Here is a 23855-nt window from a genome sequence, read left to right on the forward strand (position 1 = left end):
AGTTCTTACATAAATTATGTTTTTATATTTAGTTTAGGGTCATAGTTTGGAACTACACCTGGGCCTTATTTATTTAGGGACTACCTAATTTAATTAGAATGTACTCCTATATACTTATCTCTCTCTGATGGTTATCTCCACAGAAGAAACAGAGTTGCAGCAATAAAGATGTCAGTAAGAATGCTTATTTACACTATCTATTGGTGTAGCCCAATTCAACTTAAAAACCATGGACTATTGCATTAAATAAACATTGTAATGTTCTTTTAATGGAAAACAATAGTGTTGTTTTAATTCATAACGATTTTTTTTTAAAGGGTCATACTAGTGTAAAAATAAAATTCTTTATTTCATTAAAGATTTTCATTTTGAATTGAATTCCTTTTTAAAATGAATCAGTTTCTGCTTTACTGAGCAAGCTACAAGTCCTTATTTCTTCTATAAGGTACGATGAGTCCACGGATTCATCCTTTACTTGTGGGATATTATCCTCCTGCTAACAGGAAGTGGCAAAAAGCACCACAGCAGAGCTGTCTATATAGCTCCTCCCTTAGCTCCTCCCCCAGCCCCTCCCCCAATCATTCTCTTTGCCTGCTCTAAGTACTAGGAAGGGTAAAGTGAAAGAGGTGATAAAATATTAGTTTTTAATTTCTTCAAGCAAGAGTTTTTTGTTTTAAATGGTACCGGTGTGTACTATTTACTCTCAGGCAGCAGATGGATGAAGACTTCTGCCTGGAGACTGATCTTAGCATTTGTAACTAAGATCCAGTGCTGTTCCCACAGAGGCTGAGGGGTGCAAGAAACTTCAGTGTGAGGAACGGTTTCATGCTATGCAGCAATGAGATATGTTCAGTCATATTTTTCTGGAGAGACTGTGTATTTCAGAAAGGCTGACAGTATCCCCATGAGGGTAAGGGTAAGCAGTAATCCTAAGAGCTATAGAAATGCATTACTAAGCTTGCATAAGGGGCTAATTACAAAATTGCTTGACACTGAGTTTTGAATGTTTGTGGGCAAACATTTTATGAACTGGGAATGCTGTTAACGTTTTGTGGGCAATAACGTTTTTTGGGCAACTTTATTGAGGGTACACTTGGCTTATTTTTTTGGGTCTCAGAACCCACATGGCTAGTTTAAAACCGCTCTGGTGCGGTTCTTTGAGGCTGTAGAGACATCGAGTGAGATGGGCGGGCCTATTTTTGCGCCTCAGGTGCGCAGTTGTTTTCACTCAGCAAGCAGCAAGCTCCAACTCCTGAGGGCCCTTGTGGATGTTTTGGGCCAAATCGAAGCTTTAACCCCATATTTACTATATCTGAGGGCAGGTAGGCGCCACAGCAGGGCTGTGGCAAGGTGCTGGGGGTGTTTTTCCGGATTTTGGCCTAATTTCAATCCGGTTTGCACATTAAGGGGTTAAATGTTAAATTTCCTTGTGGGGCCAACTTAACTACACATATTGAGTCTGCTTGTAAAAATATGAAAAATTTGGTGCATTTTAAAGCAGTTTTGCAGAACGTGTATGCTTTTTTTCTCTTAAAGGCGCAGTACCGTTTTTTTAAGATTATTTTTTTCACTAAATAAAGTGTTTTCATGCTTGTTTGTAGTCATTATTAGCCTGTTCAACATGTCTGACATTGAAGAAAGTCATTGTTCAATATGTTTAGAAGCCATTGTGGAATCCCCACTTAGAATGTGTCCCTCATGCACTGAAATGTCAATAAATTGCAAAGAACATATTTTAGCTACTAAAAGTATGTCGCAGGATGATTCTCAGTCAGAAGGGAATCGGGTTATGCCATCTAATTCTCCCCAAGTGTCACAACCATTAACGCCCGCACAAGCGACGCCAAGTACTTCTAGTGCGTCTAATTCTTTCACCCTGCAAGATATGGCCGCACTTATGAATACTACCCTCACAGAGGTTTTATTTAAGCTGCCTGGGTTGCAGGGGAAGCGCAGTAGGTCTGGTGTGAGAACAAATGTTGAGCCCTCTGACGCTTTATTAGCCATATCCGATGTACCCTCACAATGTTCTGAGCTGAGGGTGAGGGATTTGCTGTCTGAGGGAGAGATTTCTGATTCAGGAAAGATGTTCCCTCAGATAGACTCAGATATGACGGCTAATAAGTTTAAACTAGAACACCTCCGCTTATTGCTCAGGGAGGTTTAAGCGACTCTGGATGATTGTGACCCTATTGTAGTTCCAGAGAAATTGTGTAAAATGGACAGATTTTTAGAGGTTCCTACCTACACTGATGTTTTTCCGGTCCCTAAGAGGATTTCGGACATTGTTACTAAGGAGTGGGATGGACCAGGTATTCCGTTCGCTCCCCCTCCTGCTTTTAAGAAAATGTTTCCCATTTCAGACACCATGCGGGACTCGTGGCAGACGGTCCCTAAGGTGGAGGGAGCTATTTCTACCCTGGCTAAGCGTACAACTATACCTATTGGGGACAGTTGTGCTTTGAAAGATCCTATGGATAAAAAATTAGAGGGTCTCCTAAAGAAAATATTTGTTCATCAGGATTTTCTTCTCCAAACTATAGCGTGCATTGTTCCTGTAACTACTGCAACTGCTTTTTGGTTCGAGGCTCTGGAGGAGGCTCTTCAGGTTAAGACCCCATTAGATGATATTCTGGATAGAATTAGGGCTCTCAAGCGAGCTAATTCTTTCATTACAGATGCCGCTTTTCAACTGGCTAAATTAGCGGCAAATAATTCAGGTTTTGCCATTTTAGAGCATTATGGCTTAAGTCCTGGTCTGCTGATGTGTTATCAAAATCTAAGCTTTTAGCCATCCCTTTCAAGGGTAAGACCCTATTCGGGCCTGAACTGAAAGAGATAATTTCAGACATCACTGGAGGGAAAGGCCATGCCCTTCCTCAGGATAAGACAAATAAGATGAGGACCAAACAAAATGATTTTCGTTCCTTTCGAAGCTTCAAATGTGGTCCCTCTACCTCTTCCCCTGCTGCAAAGCAAGAGGGGAATTTTGCTCAATCCAAGTCAGTCTGGAGACCTAACCAGACTTGGAACAAGGGTAAACAGGCCAAGAAGCCCGCTGCTGCCACCAAGACAGCATGAAGGGGTAGCCCCCGATCCAGGACCGGATCTAGTAGGGGCAGACTTTCTCTCTTTGGTCAGGCTTGGGCAAGAGACGTTCAGGACTCCTGGGCTTTAGAAATCGTAACCCAGGGGTATCTTCTAGATTTCAAAGATTCTCCTCCAAGGGGGAGATTCCATCTTTCTCAATTGTCTATAAACCAGACAAAAAGAGAGGCATTCTTACGCTGTGTAGAAGACCTATATACCATGGGAGTGATCTACCCAGTTCCGAAAACAGAACAGGGGCAGGGGTTCTACTGCAATCTGTTTGTGGTTCCCAAAAAAGAGGGAACCTTCAGACCAATTTTAGATCTCAAGATCCTAAACAACGTCCTCAGAGTGCCATCCTTCAAGATGGAGACAATTCGGACTATTTTACCAATGATCCAGGAGGGTCAATATATGACCACCGTGGATTTAAAGGATGCGTATCTACACATCCCTATCCACAAAGATCATCACCAGTTCCTCAGGTTCGCCTTTCTGGACAAGCATTACCAGTTTGTGGCTCTTCCCTTCGGGTTGGCCACAGCTCCCAGAATTTTCACAAGAGTTCCATTCCTGGGAACTCTGAGAGATTCGGTGGACATGAAAAGTTTTCTGACGGAGGTCAGGAAATCAAAGATTGTAACCATCTGCCGAGCTCTTCATTCCATTCCTCGGCCGTCAGTGGCTCAGTGTATGGAGGTAATCGGACTAATGGTAGCGGCAATGGACATAGTTCCGTTTGCTCGCTTGCATCTCAGACCACTGCAACTATGCATTCTCAAACAGTGGAATGGGGATTATGCAGATTTATCTCCTCAGATAAATCTGGATCTAGAGACCAGAGACTCTCTTCTTTGGTGGTTGTCACAGGATCATCTGTCCCAGGGAATGTGTTTCCGCAGGCCAGCATGGGTCATAGTGACGACGGATGCCAGCCTATTGGGCTGGGGTGCAGTCTGGAATTCCCTGAAAGCACAGGGTTTGTGGACTCAGGAGGAGGCTCTCCTACCGATAAATATTCTAGAACTGAGAGCGATATTCAACGCGCTTCAGGCGTGGCCTCAGCTGGCTTCGGCCAGATTCATAAGATTCCAGTCGGACAATATCACGACTGTAGCATATATCAATCATCAGGGGGGAACAAAGAGTTCTCTAGTGATGATAGAGGTTACCAAAATAATTTGATGGGCAGAGACTCACTCTTGCCATCTATCAGCAGTCTATATCCCAGGAGTGGAGAACTGGGAAGCGGATTTTCTAAGTCGTCAGAATTTTCATCCGGGGAAGTGGGAACTCCATCCGGAGGTGTTTGTACAATTCATTCAGCAATGGGGCACACCAGAATTGGATCTGATGGCGTCTCGTCAGAATGCCAAACTTCCTTGTTACGGGTTTAGGTCAAGGGATCCTCAGGCAGTACTGATAGATGCTCTAGCAGTACCCTGGTCGTTCAACCTGGCTTATGTTCCACCATTTCCTCTCCTTCCTTGTTTGATTGCCAGAATCAAACAGGAGAGAGCTTCAGTGATTTTGATAGCGCCTGCGTGGCCACGCAGGACTTGGTATGCAGACCTGGTGGACATGTCACTTCTTCCACCATGGACTGTCACTGAGACAGGACCTTCTGATTCAAGGTCCGTTCCAGCATCCAAATCTAGTTTTTCTGCGGCTGACTGCTTGGAGATTGAACGCTTGATTTTATCCAAGCGGGGTTTCTCTGAGTCGGACATAGATACCTTGATTCAGGCTCGAAAGCCTGTCACTAGGAAAATTTATCATAAGATATGGCGCAAATATCTTTATTGGTGCAAATCCAAATGCTACTCATGGAGTAAGATCAGGATTCCTAGGATTTTGTCCTTTCTCCAAGAAGGATTGGAGAAGGGGCTATCAACTAGTTCCTTAAAGGGACAGATATCTGCCTTATCAATTCTACTGCACAAGCGTCTGGCAGATGTTCCAGACGTTCAGTCGTTCTGTCAAGCTTTAGTTAGAATCAAGCCTGTGTTTAAACCTGTTGTTCCGCCATGGAGTTTGAATTTAGTTCTTAAAATTCTTCAAGGGGTTCCGTTTGAACCTATGCATTCCATAGATATTAAGCTTCTATCTTGGAAAGTTCTGTTTTTAGTTGCTATCTCTTCGGCTTGAAGAGTTTCTGAATTATCTGCATTGCAATGCGACTAGCCTTATCTTGTTTTCCATGCTGATAAGTTGGTTTTGCGTACCAAACCTGGATTCCTTCCTAAGGTTGTTACTAATAAGAATATCAATCAGGAAATTGTTGTTCCTTCTCTGTGTCCTAATCCTTCCTCTAAGAAGGAGCGTCTGTTGCACAACTTGGACGTGGTTCGTGCTTTGAAGTTTTACTTGCAAGCAACCAAAGATTTTCGTCAAACATCTTCTTTGTCTACGAGACTGCTGGATAGCAGCCTCCTGAAAGGATTACAGCTCACTCTACTAGAGCGGTGGCTTCCACATGGGCTTTTAAAATTGATGCTTCTGTTGAACAGATTTGTAAGGCTGCGACTTGGTCTTCGCTTCATACCTTTTCCAAATTTTACAAATTTGATACTTTTGCTTCTTCTGAGGCTATTTTTTGGAGAAAAGTTCTGCAAGCAGTGGTGCCTTCTGTTTAACCAGCTGTCTTGTCCCTCCCGTTCATCCGTGTCCTGTCGCTTTGGTATTTTATCCCACAAGTAAAGGATGAATCCGTGGACTCGTCGTACCTTATAAAAGAAAAGTAAATGTATGCTTACCTGATAAATAATTTCTTCTATGGTACGACGAGTCCATGGCCCGCCCTGTCATTTTAAGACAGATTATATTTTTTTATTTTAAGCTCAGTCACCTCTCCACCTTGTAGTTTCTCCTTTTTCTTCCTATACCTTCGGTCGAATGACTGGGGGGTGGAGCTAAGGGAGGAGCTATATAGACAGCTCTGCTGTGGTGCTCTTTGCCACTTCCTGTTAGCAGGAGGATAATATCCCACAAGTAAAGGATGAATCCGTGGACTCATCGTACCATAGAAGAAATTAATTTATCAGGTAAGAATAAATTTACTTTTTTTACCCTTTCTGGAAGCTTCTGGAGCTAGGTACAGCCAATCAAACTGCATTCTTCATAGACAAATAATGGCGCACACTCACGCTGCCCTCCAGTGCATCTATGATTTTCTTGGCCTGGATCCTAGACTGCGTCTTAGATCAGTAAGTGAGTACACTCTAGTATGTCTGGGCTGGGTGGTACAGCAGCTGATTGGCTGTACTTCCTATCTGAAGCTTTCAGAGAAAAAATGCTTTAAGAATGAGGGCTGGTGGTGGCCTGTCTGGTAATACGGCAATAGGAGACCCTATTAGTTAAAACATGCAAGGCACATCTTTTAGTAAGCATAGAAATAAAAAGACGTTCGATCATCTTGTTATTCCGCAAGTGCTTAACAATTTATTTATTTTTAGCTTTATTGACAATTTATCCATTGGAAAATCTGTTAAATACATAGTTAAAGTTGATAATATGACACACTTGTACGACACACTTCTCTTTAGTCAACTATTCCTTCTTTGGTGCAGCAATACATTGTGCAACTTTAACTGTGAGAAAAAAACACTATTGTTTAATTCATAAAATAAAATTGTTTTTAGAGAGTTTTATTTTTACAATAGGCTGTGCCTTTAACAATCTTTCTGTAATGATGCAGTTTATCTTGTTGCATTGCAGTCTGCGCTCTATAGCGAAGATACATACATTAATATATATATATTTATATTGCAGTTTTACAGGGGGGTTTTTCTGGCTTGTGATATCTATAGTCTTGGGAGAAAATTAATGAAATGTTTACTTTACACTGTAGGCTTTGTAATAAACGATTTTCTTTGCTCAAGACACATTCATAAAATTGTGAGTTTATTGCAAAATATGACATGAACAGTGAAAGGTTTTATTCTCTCTGATAGGTAGTGAACCCTGACCATCTGTCCTAGCTGTGCTATATAAATGAATCAGTTGGCAACCTAGTCATTCTTCTGCCTTGTTAGAGACAGCCCTCACATTAACCTAGATAACCCCTTGCAAATAATCTGCCCTATTAAACTTCCATTAGGTGTAATTCTATTGGCTTTTTGATAGCAATTGCCATAATTATGTTGTAATATGCATTTAAATTGCTATGAAGACATTTTATTACACTTCCTCAGAACGTCTCTAGTGCATTTTAAACATTTATAACTTAAACTTTAGGATATGTGTTAATGCTTCTGTGGATTGCTTTAAACACAAGTAGACGTTCATCAATGTCCTATGGCAATTAATATGATGAAATGTATACTAATAATTACATTGACTGTACGCTGCAGGTCTGCTTTAACTTTTCATTAATCATAAGTGCAGAAGATGAAAATTCTGATCTGCACGGTTTATAGTAAAGCTTTGTAGCGTCAGTCCGCCCCATCAGAGATTACTTTAGGAAAGCATAGTGTGCACGTAGAGATTTTAGCTTTAGCAAACATTCCTGATCTTGTTTTCTGTGCTTTGCATTTCCATTGTTCTGATTTGTATAACATTATTTAATTGTAAAGGGATATAATAGTGAAACCTATTACTGCATTATAACATTTTACACATTTAAAATAAGTTTGATTTTAATTGTACTTATTTTGCATAAAATGCCTCCCCTTCCTAAGCTTCATATTTCTTCCAATCAAAATGGCTTATACTTGTAGGTCCTGTGTATGCATTTAATCATCACCCATGGAAAGTAATGAAAATTACGTGCACTATATATAGATAGGCAGACAAAGAGAGAGAGAGAGATTGAAAGATATAGAATATTTTTTTAAAGGAACATTGAAGTCAAAATATTATATTATATATATTATTAAATGTACCTTTTTCTTTCTGGTATCCTTTGTTTTCATAAGTGCATTCTTTGGCAGGCTCAGGAGCATGTCTTGAGCATTGTGTATATAACATTGTTGCCATATAGTGCTCAAGACACATGCACGATCCTGAGCCTACCTTTGTATGCCCTCATGCAATGGAGAGTTGTTTTAATTGTACACTTTCTCTATGAGTTTACATTTTAAATGGATATAGAACAGTGCTCCTTTGATTAAACAAATATGTTTAATCAAAGTAAACAAACATAAACAGATTGGGGGGGGGGAATAACAGCAATCAACTAACATGTTTTCTTGCAAAATGAGCACTTAGATATTCTCAGTGTAGCCCTGCCTTCAGTGTGATAAGCGAGCAGGCAACTTAGTTTACATTCTGACCGATATGAGCATGGACAACTCTGACTTCCTGTTTATCTAGTCTATTCACTTTATAGTAAACCATCTCATGTTGCTCTAGAAGTTTTATGTTTTATGACATGCTAGATAAGCCATTTAGGGCTGTGGCAGAAAGTAATGGACACTGCCCAGATGTTGTTTAAAACAAGAAATAAAAGGAAAAATCAATTTAAAATTATGAATAATACATATAGCAATGATTTCTATTAAGTATAAGTTACTGCATAGTGTGTTTTTTATTATAGTAATGAAACAGAATGTTTAACATCCATTTAAGTTTAATGTTGGCTCCTATGTCCCTTTAAATGCCAGTGTAAAAATGCATAGAACACTTAATATTCTATCCCAGTTTTATTGTAAAAACAAAAAAAACTATTCAAAGATTCCAGGTATGTTTTTCTTTGTAAAATTATATAATTTATTTTCCTGCACAAACAATTTACTGATTTGCTGAACATCATCTAAAATAAAATGATGGCTTGAAGTATCTTGAAGAGGCCAAGCTATTAACAGTGCATGAGCTTAGAGAGCTTAGACATTTTCATACAGGAAAACAGAATAAAGCTAATAATACTTGATATTGATGTATAAAATAGTATGTATTGTCATGATGCACACTGCAGTCATAACATCTAGATTTCTCCGTTCTTGTCTACTTCTTTGATAGAAAAGTTGGATCTTTCCCCAACAGATACTGGGAAACGATAACCACTTTAGACGCATTTTTAGACGCATTTATCAGCACCCTCTAGATCCTTATTTCAGTTTCTGCTAAATAGAGTTGAGGAGCCAAGATATGGTTATGAAGTATATTGTGAGTGTCTTTTATCACTTGCATGATCCTTTGTTTATTTTGATAGGATCTGGTAATTTACAAAGGACTTCGAGTCAACGTAGCACACTTACATACCAAAGAAATAACTATGCTCTCAATACTGCAGCTACCTATGCAGAGCCATACAGATCAATGCAGTATCGTTTGTCAGAGGCTGGATACAACCGGATGCCACATACAACACCAGCGGAGGATGGCACAACTCGATCGCCCTCTATTGACAGCATCCAGAAGGACCCTAGGTATGCATAGTTTAAACCATGTGTGTGCTTTTACTTTATCCTGTGTTTTGCAGCAAATGTTTGACATTTTTAAACTTCGATAATAGTTTGATATAGTTTTTTTTTTTTTTTAAGAATGATGCATGAAATGTTTTTTATTTTATTGTTTATTACAGAATAATTGTTCACTACACTTGACTAATAACCACCTTATCAAGTCCGTAGCATTATATATAGTATAGTGGTATTTTATAGCATTTCAAAAGTAGAGCAATTGTCAAAAATTCTCACAGAAAGAAAAGAAAATGCCAGTGCAGTGTTAGTGACATTTTATTACTTCTATAACAAGATGAGGGGGGGGGAATACCATTACGTTTTATCGACAAAATTTCAAATATATGACAAGCAGAGGAGCCACTTTATTTTTTATTTTTTTAAAATGTATTGTCGATTTCCTTTGAGTTGGGAATACTGTGTTTAAAATATATTGTAGTGTGCAGAGCAGAAGTGCATGATGGTAGCGCCAAATAGTCTCTCTCACAACCACTTAACACAAAAACAAATGAGCCTAGCTGTGTTCCAATTAAACTTTATTTATGGGCACTGGAATTTGCTAATGTGGGCCCAGGTCATAGTTTGCTTACCTCTTCTCTAAATCATTAAAGCAGGTTTTAACAAATTTAATTAGAGTATAAGAACTGGAATGCACACACATTCATTTTCTAAAATGTACTATTTACCAAAAAATAAATAAAAATGCACTATTTGTATAATGAACAAAGCATTCTAGAGAGAGAACCAGAAATTATCAGCAACCTTTTTACTGTTACTTTTGACCATTTGCTTGAAGTGGAAAGTCATTGCTAGACTAAAGTTTTTTTGATGCACCCACAAGAGTTCCTCACGCTTAGGGCAGAAAGCGCCAAGCAACCCTTCCCACATACCCTCCTCTGTTATCCAAGATACAGTGTGCATAGCACACACCATACAGTTAAACCTTTTGTTGCCAATAAAGAGCACTATAAAGATAATACACTGTAGCCCTCTTAGGCAGCCAAGTGGTGAGTTGTGCTCTGTGTTTCAAGTCTTGAAAAGGTCACTGGCTAATGATCAGGTGAAGACAATTTGCAGCAGATCAGACTAAACAGTAATACCCGATACGCATACTTTGCAACAGCTTAAAGTGATAGTAAACGTTACTGCATCTAAATGAACTCTTGCTTTTTTTTTTTTTTTTTAAACATGAAGCACTTTTTCTTTAAATATTTTTTTTTAATTTTTTTTTTAAAACAATTTTCTGTAGTGTAGTGGTCCCCCCCTCCCCCCCCCCCCCGCGATCATTAGTTAGGGACCCCACACACACACACACACCTTTTTTTCTGTAGAGTAACTCCCTATTCTTCCCTTTACCTCTTTTCGCAGTGTAGGGCCCTCCTCCTCTCTCCCCCCTCCACTGCTTGACCGCCCACCCACCTTCCGCCGACACCAGCAGATGATCGTTATAGACAGTGACACTGTAACAATCTGGCACCTGCCCTCATATGGAACTGGAGCACCGATTGCACACAGATGCCAGGAGCTCAAGAACTCCAGCTCTCGGCTATAGCTTAACAGCCAGGACTGCTGGAGCTTCCTGCAGCTCCGACGTGTATATATACATTGTGCGGTACGATAAGCTAAGAACCGCTCAGTGTGTGTGTGTATATATATATATATATATATATATATATATATATGTGTCGCAATGGGTTAAGGGGTTAATGTCATTTTATACCAGGTAGCATGCACACAATACATAATACCCAAAAAAAGCAGTATTAAAAGTCTGAAGTCTTTTTTTTTTTTTTCTTTCAAAAAAAGCCAGGATTTATTGCATGGTATCAAAATAATAAGCATATGCAATAAAATTGATTTTAAGCTGTTGAGTTAAAGTTAAAAGGTAAAATGTGATTTCCTTTAGTCTTTGACAACTCATATTTAATTTAACATGATATATTCAGCTTTTCCACAGATAATAACAGTATGATTTTCTAGTTTTTAAATTACCTCTGTGAAACCCACTAATGTTATATATTAAGAAATCAAAAGCTTTAGATGACAATCTATTTTACACTTTGCAGTTGTAGAAGTATAATCCATATAAGACATCTCAGCATCTGCCAGTTCTTTAATCCCTCAGACTTGTGCTCTTAAAGGGAGTATGCTTAACACTGCTTATTAGTGGATTGCTTACCAATTTCTATGGACATTTATTAAAAAATATATTTAGTTGTGGCATACATAAATTCATTTATTTTGCTTGCTTTTATTAAAAAAATATTTATAATAATAGTACTCGGATTATTCTTGTTACTTAAAGGGACAGTTTACCCTAAATATGTCTCCCCTTTAACTTGTTCCCAGTGATCCATTTTACCTGCTGGAGTTTATTCAGTTGTTTACTACAAAAAACTCCTTTATCTTTACTATAGCATTTGAAATAGCTTCCCTATTGTATCCCTACATGTATTGTAAAGTTTCTGTACTTACATATTTCTCTATAGCGAAGCTGTTTAAACATAGCCAGCAGAATAAATTACACTCCCAGTGGGGGTTAGGAGAAATCAGTAATAAAATGTTAATTTTCAATTGTTCTTTGTAAGCATTGGGCTTTGGTAAACAGACGGAGATACTATAAAGCAGCTTGTGTGTGTACAGAAAGTGATAAAATAAGGAGATATGATTTCCCTGCAGGGACAACAATGATTTCATATAAAAATAAACCTAAAGAAGCAATTTCTCATACATTTTATACTCTGCAGCTGATATGACAAGTCACTGGAAACATTACGGTACACTGTCATTATAAATATGTTGCAGTTTGTGTGACCCAGCTACATAGCACACAGTGATTGCGCACAAACTTATTTTCAGTAAATATAACTGGCTACAATTTGTGTAGATAAGATAAACTGGTCGGCTGTTATTATTATTATCATCAGAGCGCCAACAAATTCCGCAGTGCTGTTGCTTTGGGAAATCCTACACAATTTGCTAACAGTGGCAGATTTAAATGCTTTTAAAACTGTTATTGTATGTAGAGCTTTTGCAATTAATTGCTGATATATACTATGAATATATAAGTTTTCAGCTCACACCCACATACCCATTAACTAGTTTTTTGTAGCTTTACCATTTTTGTGATCCAGTGGCCCCCTGAAAATGTCTGGTGCATACTTTTTGGTGTCCTAGAACTGTACTCATTGCTTCCTTAAATATTTTTAACTGCTGTTCTAGCACCACACACAGCCGATTAGATCAGACTGCATTTGCGGCTGTCATCAGCTCTTCAAGCTACAATTACCACAGATGACCACTCCTGAGCGCATGTGCCACCACACATGAAGTGTTGGACCTGGGAGAGTTTGTAGGGAGTTGTGTGACAGCACGGCTGCATAGGACTGTTAGAACCCCACTGCCCTTCACACACAGATACCAATTAACTTTATTTGAAGTAGCTGAATTTGCCTGTTGAAACCTACACGTATACTGAAAATGTAGGGGTGGAAAAGAAAGGTACTAAAATTATCATTTTCAATTGCTTTCTCAGAGTACTGGCTTTTGTGTAAACTGGCAGTGATAAGATAAGAAACCCATTGTGTACAATTAGAAAGATAATATAGGAATGTCTGCTCTCTCCAAACGTATCCCATGGGCGCCAAGCCGGATTTACCGCACGGCTATTGGCTAAGAGGTGAAAACGTCACCTATTGGCCAAAATTTTTTTTAGCCGTGGGCTGCTGTAGGAGCTAAGAGCGGCGATCTATTGAATCAAATAAAGGAGCTTTCTACATGAAGTATCTTATACTTCATGAATGAAAGTGCCCTTTATTTGTTTGTAAAACGCTAGGATTTACTTTCACTTTAAGGAATAAGAAAAGAAAAATCTCAAGCCTTTTCCTTTTTAGATTAGAAAAAGATTTATTACACAGTGTTTGCTGTCTGCATATAACAAAGTTCTCTGCAATTTCAGATGTTGGTGGTGCTAATTCCTAGTCTGCGATGTGACCGATCTATATACAAGGCAAACAGTTACAATATGTATGCAATAATAGAACATAAATAATATCATCAATAAACATAACACACGTGTAGAATTTGAGACGTTACTCAAACTGTTTCTATTCTGTATATGAAAGAGCTGCAGTTAACTTTAATTTCTCTTACATGGTGTATCCAGTCCACGGATTCATTCTTACTTGTGGGATATTCTCAATCCCTACAGGAAGTGGTAAAGAGAGCACACAGCAAAGCTGTCCATATAGCTCCCCTAAGGCTCCGCCCCCCAGTCATTCTCTTTGCCACTCTAACAAGTAGCATCTCCACTGGAGGGTAAAGAGTATGTGGTGTTAGATTTGTAGTTTTTTATTTCTTCAATCAAGAGTTTGTTATTTTAAAATAGTGCCGGTTTGTACTATTTACTCTGAGGCAGAAGATTTCTGCTGAGAGGAAAAAGATTTTAGCATGTTGTAACTAAAATCCATTGCTGTTCCCACGCAGGACTGTTGAGTACCGGAGAACTTCAGTTGGGGGGAACAGTTTGCAGGCTTAACTGCTTAAGGTATGCTCAGTCATTTTTTCTAACAAGACCTGGTAATGCTAGAAGACTGATAGAAATCCCCATGTGGGAAGGTAAGCCATATTCTGAGACGCAGTATAGAAGGATGGCTTCTGTGAAGGGCTTAAATACTGGTAGACACTGTAATGGGCTAAATCGATTACTTTATTAGTGTAATCTTACATTTATTCAAGTGTTTTAGACGTTGGAACACTTTTGGGGTTTTTTATTACGCCTGGCATATTGTAAGACACCTAATCTGACTCAGGAAGGCCCCATGACTCTGGAATGAAGAGGGAGGGGGCCTCATTTTCGCGCCTCAGGTGCGCAGTTGTTTTGCAAGGCAGCTTCATGCAGCTTCACGTGTGGAGTCCTGAGAGTGCAGGAGGACTTCAGGGAGGCTTATTTTCTTCTACAAATAACCCAAAAGAAAGGTAGTGCCACAGCAAAGACTGTGGCACCGTGCTGTAGTGTGTTAAACCGGTAGTTTACTTAAATTCGCTCCGGTTTGGGCAATAAGGGGTTAATTGATTTGAAAATTTGTGTGCAATCATTTCAAAGCATTGGGATCATGTGGTGAAAATTTCATAAAGATCGGATGTTTTTTGGTGATTTGGTAAAAAAGTGTGTGCTTTTTATTATTTAAAGACACAGTAACGTTTTTTCAAAAAGTGACTTTTACTGTATTGTAGTGCTGTATAAGTCTGTCAAACATGTCTGAGCCTTCAGATAGACCTTGTTCTTTATGTTTAAAAGCCATGGCGGTACCCCCATTGCACTTGTGTTTAAAGTGTGCTAAAACATCTAAGCATTTTAAAGACCATGCAGTGACACTTAAAAATGTAGCCCAAGATGATTCTTTAACGGAAGGTAATGAGGATAGTCCTTCTTCCTCTCCCCATGTGTCGACACCAGTTACGCCCGCGCAAGCGATGCCTAGTACCTCTAGCGCATTGGCCCCTATTACTTTACAACAATTAGCAGCAGTAATGGATAATTTCCTTGCAGCATTTTTATCCAAACTGGCAGTTTTTCCAAGAAAGCGCGATAGCTCAGTTTTAAATACAGAGGATGAGCAATCAGAAGCTTTGGATGATTTATCTGTAGTACCCTCACAACACTCAGAGGTAGCAGTGAGGGACGATCTGTCTGAGGGAGAAATTTCTGACACAGGAAAAATTTCTCAGCGGGCAGAATCAGATTCCTTAGCGTTTAAATTTAAGCTGGAACACCTCCGCGTCCTGCTTAAGGAGGTTTTGGCTGCGCTGGATGATTGTGACCCCATGGTGGTCCCAGAAAAACGGTGTAAAATGGACAGGTTTTTAGAGGTCCCTGTATACACTGAGGCATTTCCGATCCCAAAGAGGATGGCGGATATTGTGACTAGGGAGTGGGAGAGACCAGGTGTACCCTTTGTTCCCCCCCCTCCCTATCTTTAAGAAAATGTTCCCCATAAACGACCCCAGGCAGGACGCGTGGCAGATGGTCCCTAAGGTAGAGGGAGCTGTTTCAACACTTGCTAAGCGTACAACTATACCAATAGAGGACAGTTGTGCTTTCAAAGATCCTATGGATAACAAATTGGAAGGATTGCTGAAGAAAATATTTGTTCAGCAAGGTTTTCTTCTTCAACCAATTGCCTGCATTATTCCGGTAACTACTGCAGCGGCATTTTGGTTTGAGGCTCTGGAGGAGTCATTCGACGAGGTCATGGATAGAATTCATGCTCTAAAGCTGGCTGATGCCGCTTTACAATTAGCTAAGTTAGCGGCGAAAAACTCAGGTTTTGCCATCATGGTGCGAAGAGCGCTTTGGCTCAAATCGTAGTCGGCGGATGTGTCGTCCAAAATGAAACTGTTAAATATTCCTTTCAAGGGGAAAACCCTGTTTGGCCCAGAGCTGAAAGAAATTATTTCGGATATCACTGGGGGAAAGGGCCATGCCCTTCCACAAGATAGGCCGTTTAAGGCCAAAAACAAGGCTAATTTTCGCTCCTTTCGCAACTTCAGGAGCGGACCTGCTGCAACCTCTGCTGCCGCAAAGCAAGATAACGCTTCACAGCCCAAAGCAACCTGAAACCCTTGCAGGGCTGGAATAAGGGTAAACAGGCCAAGAAGCCTGCTCCTGCTACCAAGACAGCATGAAGGGGTAGCCCCCGATCCGGGATTGGATCTAGTAGGGGGCAGACTTTCTCTCTTTGCTCAGGCTTGGGCAAGAGATGTTCCAGATCCCTGGGCATTAGAAATAGTTGCTCAGGGGTACCTTCTAGAATTCAAGGATTCTCCCCCAAGGGGAAGGTTCCACAGTTCTCGTTTGTCTTCAGACCAAACAAAGAAACAGGCGTTCTTACGCTGTGTAGAAGATCTACTAAAAATGGGAGTGATACACCCAGTTCCAATTGCAGAACAAAAAGGAAGGAACTTTCAGGCCAATCCTGGATCTAAAAATTCTAAACAAATTCCTCAGAGTTCCGTCTTTCAAGATGGAAACCATTCGGACAATCTTGCCGATGATCCAGGAAGGTCAATATATGACTACAGTGTATCTAAAGGATGCGTACCTACATATTCCTATCCACAAAGATCACCATCAGCTCCTAAGGTTCGCCTTTCTGGACAAACATTACCAGTTCGTGGCCCTTCCTTTCGGGTTGGCCACCGCTCCCAAAATTTTCACAAAGGTGCTAGGGTCCCTTCTAGCGGTACTAAGACCGCGGGCAATTGCAGTAGCACCTTACCTAGACGACATCTTAATACAGGCGTCGTCTTTTCACAGAGCCTTCTGGCCTTTCTAAGGTCTCACGGGTGGAAGGTGAACGTAGAAAAAAGTTCTCTGTCCCCGCTCACAAGGGTTCCCTTCCTGGGAACACTAATAGACTCGGTAGAAATGAAAATTTTTCTGACAGAAGTCAGGAAGTCAAAAATTTTTAATACTTGCTGAGTTCTTCATTCCATTCCTCGGCCTTCTGTGGCTCAGTGCATGGAGGTAATTGGACTAATGGTTGCGGCAATGGACGTAGTCCCCTTTGCCCGAATTCATCTCAGACCACTGCAACTGTGCATGCTCAAACAGTGGAATGGGGATTATGCAGATTTGTCTCCTCAAATACAAATGGACCAGAAAACCAGAGACACTCTTCTCTGGTGGTTGTCTCAGGGAATGAGTTTCCGCAGGCCGGAGTGGATCATTGTTACGACCGATGCCAGTCTGTTAGGCTGGGGTGCGGTCTGAGACTCCCTGAAAGCTCAGGGTCTATGGTCTCGGGAAGAATCTCTTCTCCCGATAAACATTTTGGAGCTGAGAGCTATATTCAATACGCTCCAGGCGTGGCCTCAACTAGCAGAGGCCAAATTCATCAGATTTCAGTCGGACAACATCACGACTGTAGCGTACATAAATCATCAGGGAGGAACAAAGAGTTCCCTAGCGATGAAGGAGGTATCCAAGATCATAAATTGGGCGGAGGATCACTCCTGCCATCTATCTGCAATTCACATCCCAGGGGTAGACAACTGGGAGGCGGATTTTCTAAGTCGTCAGACTTTCCATCCAGGGGAGTGGGAACTCCACCCGGAGGTTTTTGCTCAGCTGACCCAGCTATGGGGCACTCCAGAATTGGATCTGATGGCATCCCGTCAGAACGCCAAACTTCCCCTTTACGGATCCAGATCCAGGGATCCCAAGGCGGCATTGATAGATGCATTAATAGCGCCTTGGTCATTCAGTCTAGCTTACGTATTTCCACCGTTTCCTCTTCTTCCTCGGCTAATAGCCAGAATCAAACAGGAGAAGGCTTCGGTAATTTTGATAGCACCTGCGTGGCCACGCAGGACTTGGTATGCAGACCTAGTGGACATGTCATCGGTCCCACCATGGAAACTGCCATCGAGGCAGGATCTTCTAATTCAAGGTCCTTTCAAGCATCCAAATCTAGTTTCTCTGCAACTGACTGCTTGGAGATTGAACGCTTAATTCTAGCTAAGCGTGGTTTCTCTGAATCAGTTATAGATACTCTGATACAGGCCAGAAAGCCTGTCACCAGGAAAATTTACCATAAGATATGGCGGAAATATCTTTGTTGGTGTGAATCCAAGGGTTACTCGTGGAGTAAGGTTAGGATTCCAAGGATATTGTCTTTTCTCCAAGAAGGTTTGGAGAAAGGTCTGTCAGCTAGTTCCTTAAAGAGACAGATATCTGCTCTGTCTATCCTGTTACACAAGCGTCTGGCAGCTGTACCAGAAGTTCAGGCGTTTGCACAGGCCCTAGTTAGAATCAAGCCTGTCTACAGACCTGTGGCTCCTCCATGGAGTCTAAATTTAGTTCTTTCAGTTCTTCAAGGGGTTCCGTTTGAACCTTTGCATTCCATAGATATTAAGTTATTATCTTGGAAAGTTTTGTTTTTAGTAGCTATTTCTTCTGCTCGAAGAGTTTCTGAATTGTCTGCTTTGTAGTGTAATTCACCCTATCTGGTGTTCCATGCAGATAAGGTTGTTTTGCGTACCAAACCTGGTTTCCTTCCAAAAGTGGTTTCTAATAAGAATATTAACCAGGAAATCATTGTTCCTTCTCTGTGTCCTAATCCAGTTTCTAGGACGGAACGACTGTTGCACAATCTTGATGTGGTTCGTGCTTTAAAATTCTATTTAAAAGCCATTAAAGATTTCAGACAAACATCATCCTTGTTTGTTGTGTATTCTGGTAAGAGGAGAGGTCAGAAAGCGACTGCTACCTCTTTCCTTCTGGCTGAAAAGCATCATCCGATTGGCTTATGAGACTGCTGGACAGCAGCCTCCTGAACGAATTACAGCTCATTCCACCAGAGCTGTGGCTTCCACATGGGCTTTTAAGAATGAGGCTTCTGTTGAACAGATTTGTAAGGCAGCGACTTGGTCTTAACTGCATACTTTTGCCAAATTTTATAAATTCGATACTTTTGCTTCTTCGGAGGCTATTTTTGGGAGAAAGGTTTTGCAAGCAGTGGTGCCTTCCGTTTAGGTTACCTGACTTGTTCCCTCCCTTCATCCGTGTCCTAAAGCTTTGATATTGGTATCCCACAAGTAAGGATGAATCCGTGGACTGGATACACCATGTAAGAGAAAACAGAATTTATGCTTACCTGATAAATTACTTTCTCTTACGGTGTATCCAGTCCACGGCCCGCCCTGGCAATTAAGTCAGGTTCAAATTTATTTTAGTAAACTACAGTCACCACTGCACCCTATAGTTTCTCCTTTTTCTCCTAACCGTCGGTCGAATGACTGGGGGGGCGGAGCCTGGGGGAGCTATATGGACAGCTTTGCTGTGTGCTCTCTTTGCCACTTCCTGTAGGGATTGAGAATATCCCACAAGTAAGGATGAATCCGTGGACTGGATACACCGTAAGAGAAAGTAATTGATCAGGTAAGCATAAATTCTGTTTTTTTATGTATTTTTTGTGCAAATGTTAAAGCTGCTCAAATTAACATTTAATCCCAGATAACTCCGTGATAGCGACAACTCCCACAGCACAGGAACATCCATTAAAAAAAATGCAGTTGTACTTTTTGTTTATAGTTTACTGTCTTGATATTTTTAGACCAATTCAAATGTTCTCAGATTTATTATGTTTGATAGGCTAAATAATTCACCCTGATTATTAAACAATGAAAGTTTCTCATTTTTAATTGTATATAAATGAATGGAATACATTGGAATCTACTAGCAATATACTCATATATTGCAAATAAAGTTCAGCTTGTACGCATCATTTGTATTTAATAAACTCATAGTGCATCTCTCTAATGCTGTACTAGATACTATGCTTGTGCATGGCTGGGCTGACACTCTACTAAACTGATATGGTGTCTTTTATCGTGATTCACTTTCAGGTGTAACAGGCACCTGAGAATGTGATAATAATAATCTAGAATAGGCATAGCCTAGACATTTATGCAGTAACGTATAATTTGGCATTTTTTCTACACCTTACAGATGGTTTGTAATGCTATGTTATTGAAATGTGCTTAGTTACTGAATTGGTTTATATTGCAGGGTCCCTAGCAAGAGGCTGTTATCAAAATATCTTCTACTGGTTGATACACCTGTGATTTGCCTCTTTTTTACAGTTCTCATTTATGGATTATTTCTATTTGTAAATACTGATGTAAACTCTGGTAGTTGGAAGCAAGACAAAGACATTTATAATTAAATTATCTAATCAACAAATTGAAATGTTGTAGACATTAGCAGCAGGTTAGAGCATATGAGTAGTAATTTAAATATAAATCAATATGCTCCTTTTTTTTGCTGATTTGAAGATCTGCTAATTATTAGCTCTCATTAAAGTCTAATTTGCCGAGAGGAGCCCAGGATTGCAGTCCTTAAGGGCATAACGATCAGCGTCGCACAGGGTTCGACGCTGGTCATTAAGGGGTTAATGTAGACTGCATTTACTTAAAATAATTTTAGGCAAATAATTCAAACTGCTAGTAGGTAGTTTAAAGTTTTTATCCTTATAGGCAGCAGTGGAAAAATAGCGATATAGTTTACTAGTTTGGAAAGAAAATTTGGTTCACTCAATGTTAAAGGTAAGGAAAAATTGTACTGGAATTTAATTTTGTGCAGTAATTACATTGTGATAAGGAACTGTATAGCCACTCATTGCCTGCCCGCCCTGACTACCCTTTCAGTTGTGCAGACTTGAGCTTTATCAGTACAGCACCTTTTGGGTCAGCTCTCCACTTTCATGGTGATTTGTATTTCAGAATGGGCATTGATTTTAAGAGTTCTCTGTTAAATTGGGATTACGTTTATAAATAATATTTAAGTGTGGGGCTGTATGTTTTATATAATGCATTGTATATAGTATAATGTATTACTTGGACATAACCAGCATATCTGAATACATTACATTGTAAAGGTATAGAACAGTTGCTTTTGTAATTTCATGTACGTATACACAGTAGATGAACTTGAAGCGGTTACCAGGAACAAGCTTAGGTCAGTACTTAATCGGAACAAGGTGGTAATACCAGAAGAGTAATAGGGAGAATAGGATTCAGGCCAAAACATAGATCAAGGGGTCAGCAATCAGTCAGGAATAGGCAACATGGAAAATGGACAAGGCAAAAGAAGTCCAGGAAACAAGTCAAATTCACATCAGAAAAGGGGCACCAGGAGCATCTCCAAAATATTCACCAAATCGCATTCTCAGGAGCCTTTATAACTTTGGCGCACTTTCTGTGATCCAGATAACAAATAACTCCATTTACAACATTTGCCTTACAACCTATGCTATGTTTAGCACTCATGAAGCTAAGACTCCACCTTTAATGCAACCCGAATCCTGCATAGCGCCTCATAATATGATTAGCATTTCTGCCCGGACCAACATTATTCATAGCGCACCTTGAGGTCTTAATAGTACTGAGGCACAGACAGAGGTGCGCTTCAGGCCTGACGTGCATTTATTATGGTGCAGCCACAGCCCTGTGTTTTATTGGCATTATTAAATCATTTTTCATTTAATTTAGTCGAATCATTCATATTTTGCTATTGCCCTAATGTCATGTTAAGAATGTTCTTTATTTATGCTAATTAAGTAATGGCTAATCTTTATTACCGAGAGAATCTCACTGCAGTTATTTTTTTTTACGTTGCAGGGCTGCTAAGTAAAATACAGAATTTAAGTTGCCCACAACATAAAAAATATGCTGTATTTGTATATAAACAAACTTAAGATGCGTAATACTTCAGAAAGTTGTGCACTATAACTTTGGCATCTCTTCCTGACAATATGACTTACAGTGCCGGACAGACACACATACAGGACTCTTACACGTTCATGTTATTTCCGACCCTAAAGGGACTTTTGATTTGAATGTCCCTTTAAGCTCACTTCTTTACAAATTTTTTTACACATCTGCTGTATTTGTTCTTTTAAATACATTTTATAAATGCCTTGTATATATCCACAACTAAGCAGTGCATTGCAAAAGGAGTTGAAGGCAGAATTAATGTCAAAAAAACATTAACTGTCATTTTGTTGTGTTAGCGCACTTTGTATTGCACTCCTGGGAATTAAAGGGACAGTAAACACCTTGAGATTGGTTATTAAACTACTTTGCAATATACTTTCATTATTTATTTTGGCATTTTTCATATAATGTAGCTCTGAAACTTGCCCTTGGTAACTTTTCAAGGCTACCTTTGCTACATAGCTTTCTCTAATTGGCTTTAACTTATAATAATTGCAAAACAATGCAGTTCATACTATCCTTACAACTATGGCTAGTCTTATTGTTAGCAGACGCAAGTCCTGACTGGCTATTCCATATAAGAAAAATGGTGGGTGGAGTTTGTCTGTCGAACAACATTTGCAGCCAACAAGATTTTTATTTATTTTAAAACCATTTAGATTTGACTGATAAATTGTTCTATAGCAACACCATAGAAATATATTGTAATTACAAGATGTTTGGTGTCCCTTAAACCCTTTTTGGATTTGTTTATCTTATGTCCTTTGCTGTGCCCAGCTTGAGCTCCTGTACTGGTGAAGCAATCACTGTGTTGCATGTTGCAGGGTTTTGATGTTTGCTGGATATCTTAGAGCCTCTCGGGGGGCTGGTTGACAAAACACAATTATCAGAGGAAAAGTACTGAAAAAGTGTGCAAAATAAAGTATATTGCGAATATTGTTTGTTTGATTTTTGTTTTTAAATAAAAAAAAAATCCTTCATATAATTAAACATCATTATTATATTTGTTGGACAAACACAGTGCTCATGGTGTGAAATTCTGTGTACAATGTTCTGAAGGGTTTTAGCAAATCATTTCTGGGCCAGTATCTGGGATCGGGAGGTGGCAATAGTGTTAGAGTGAGCTGTGGGAGTGATCAAGTGTGAGCAGTTTAGAGACGGTTCCTTTACTTCCGGTTGACCAATCCTGTGTTAGCCAGAACACTGAATTTGACTTCTCCCCCTTGTCACACACATTATGTCTGCACTGTAGAATTTGCATTGCATTATATCATATGCTATCAAAAATATTAATGGGAAACTAAACACCACTTGCTTTTGTGTAAACATTTTCCTTGCTCCCTACAGAGGCCAAAAAAGCAAAATCTGTACAATTGGTTTTCAGAATACTGCAAAAGGCACTAATCCGCTATTTGATTTACAGGCTATGCAAAATTGTCCTTTTCCCCCCTAGGGTACGTGGAGCACAGATTTTACATGAAGGCAAGAGGTGTTTTATTGTCCTTCTAAAGGATGGTGTGTCTGTTCTTCAGATATTGAGCAATGTCATTTATTAGCTAGTGCTCCTAGATTAATTAGTGGTCTGACTTTAAAGGGACAGTTTATGTGAAAGCAAAATTATGCTGAGTTTTAAAGGGATATAAAAGTGCAAAAAGAAAATGCTCTAAGGTGTTTATAATTACTATGTTTCCTGCAAAGGGGTTAGTTATTTCCAGAGCAGCAATGTGCATCGGATGAGCTAATGAAAATAAGAATTTGTGGCTAGCCACGAATAACCAGCCAGTATGTGTCTTAGCCAATTTATGTATGCTTTTCAACAAAGCATACCAAAAGAACAAAATAAATGTAATCTTCAAACTAAATTTAAAAGACCCAACATTTAAGGCTGTATCTGAACCAAAAAGTTGCCATGCCCCTTTAAAAATAAGAGTAATCTTGAAATATATTGTGTTATTCAAAATGATTGAAATGCATATAAAGTTATGACTTTCCCAGTTTAATTGTACTGCCCACCTTGTAAAAATGTGATACTGTGTTTGGTCTACCCACAAAAAAAAAAGTTTGTTAGAAAACAGCCTTCCAAAT

At 39.6% G+C, this 23855-nt stretch overlaps 1 protein-coding gene across 7 annotated transcripts in view; it reads left to right on the forward strand.

The window, feature by feature from the left end:
• PKP4 (plakophilin 4) overlaps positions 1-23855 on the forward strand; it is a 784378-nt gene that overhangs the window by 562684 nt on the left and 197839 nt on the right. For 6 of the 7 annotated variants that reach the window (XM_053698322.1, XM_053698321.1, XM_053698325.1 and 3 more), the window contains one exon: positions 9242-9458. In XM_053698322.1, coding sequence (XP_053554297.1) covers positions 9242-9458 — 217 coding nt within the window. The remainder of the gene's footprint in view (positions 1-9241; positions 9459-23855) is intronic. The other variant, XM_053698324.1, reaches the window with a different exon arrangement.

This window comes from Bombina bombina, chromosome 1 (assembly GCF_027579735.1).
Source record: "Bombina bombina isolate aBomBom1 chromosome 1, aBomBom1.pri, whole genome shotgun sequence".
Lineage (NCBI taxonomy): Eukaryota > Metazoa > Chordata > Amphibia > Anura > Bombinatoridae > Bombina > Bombina bombina.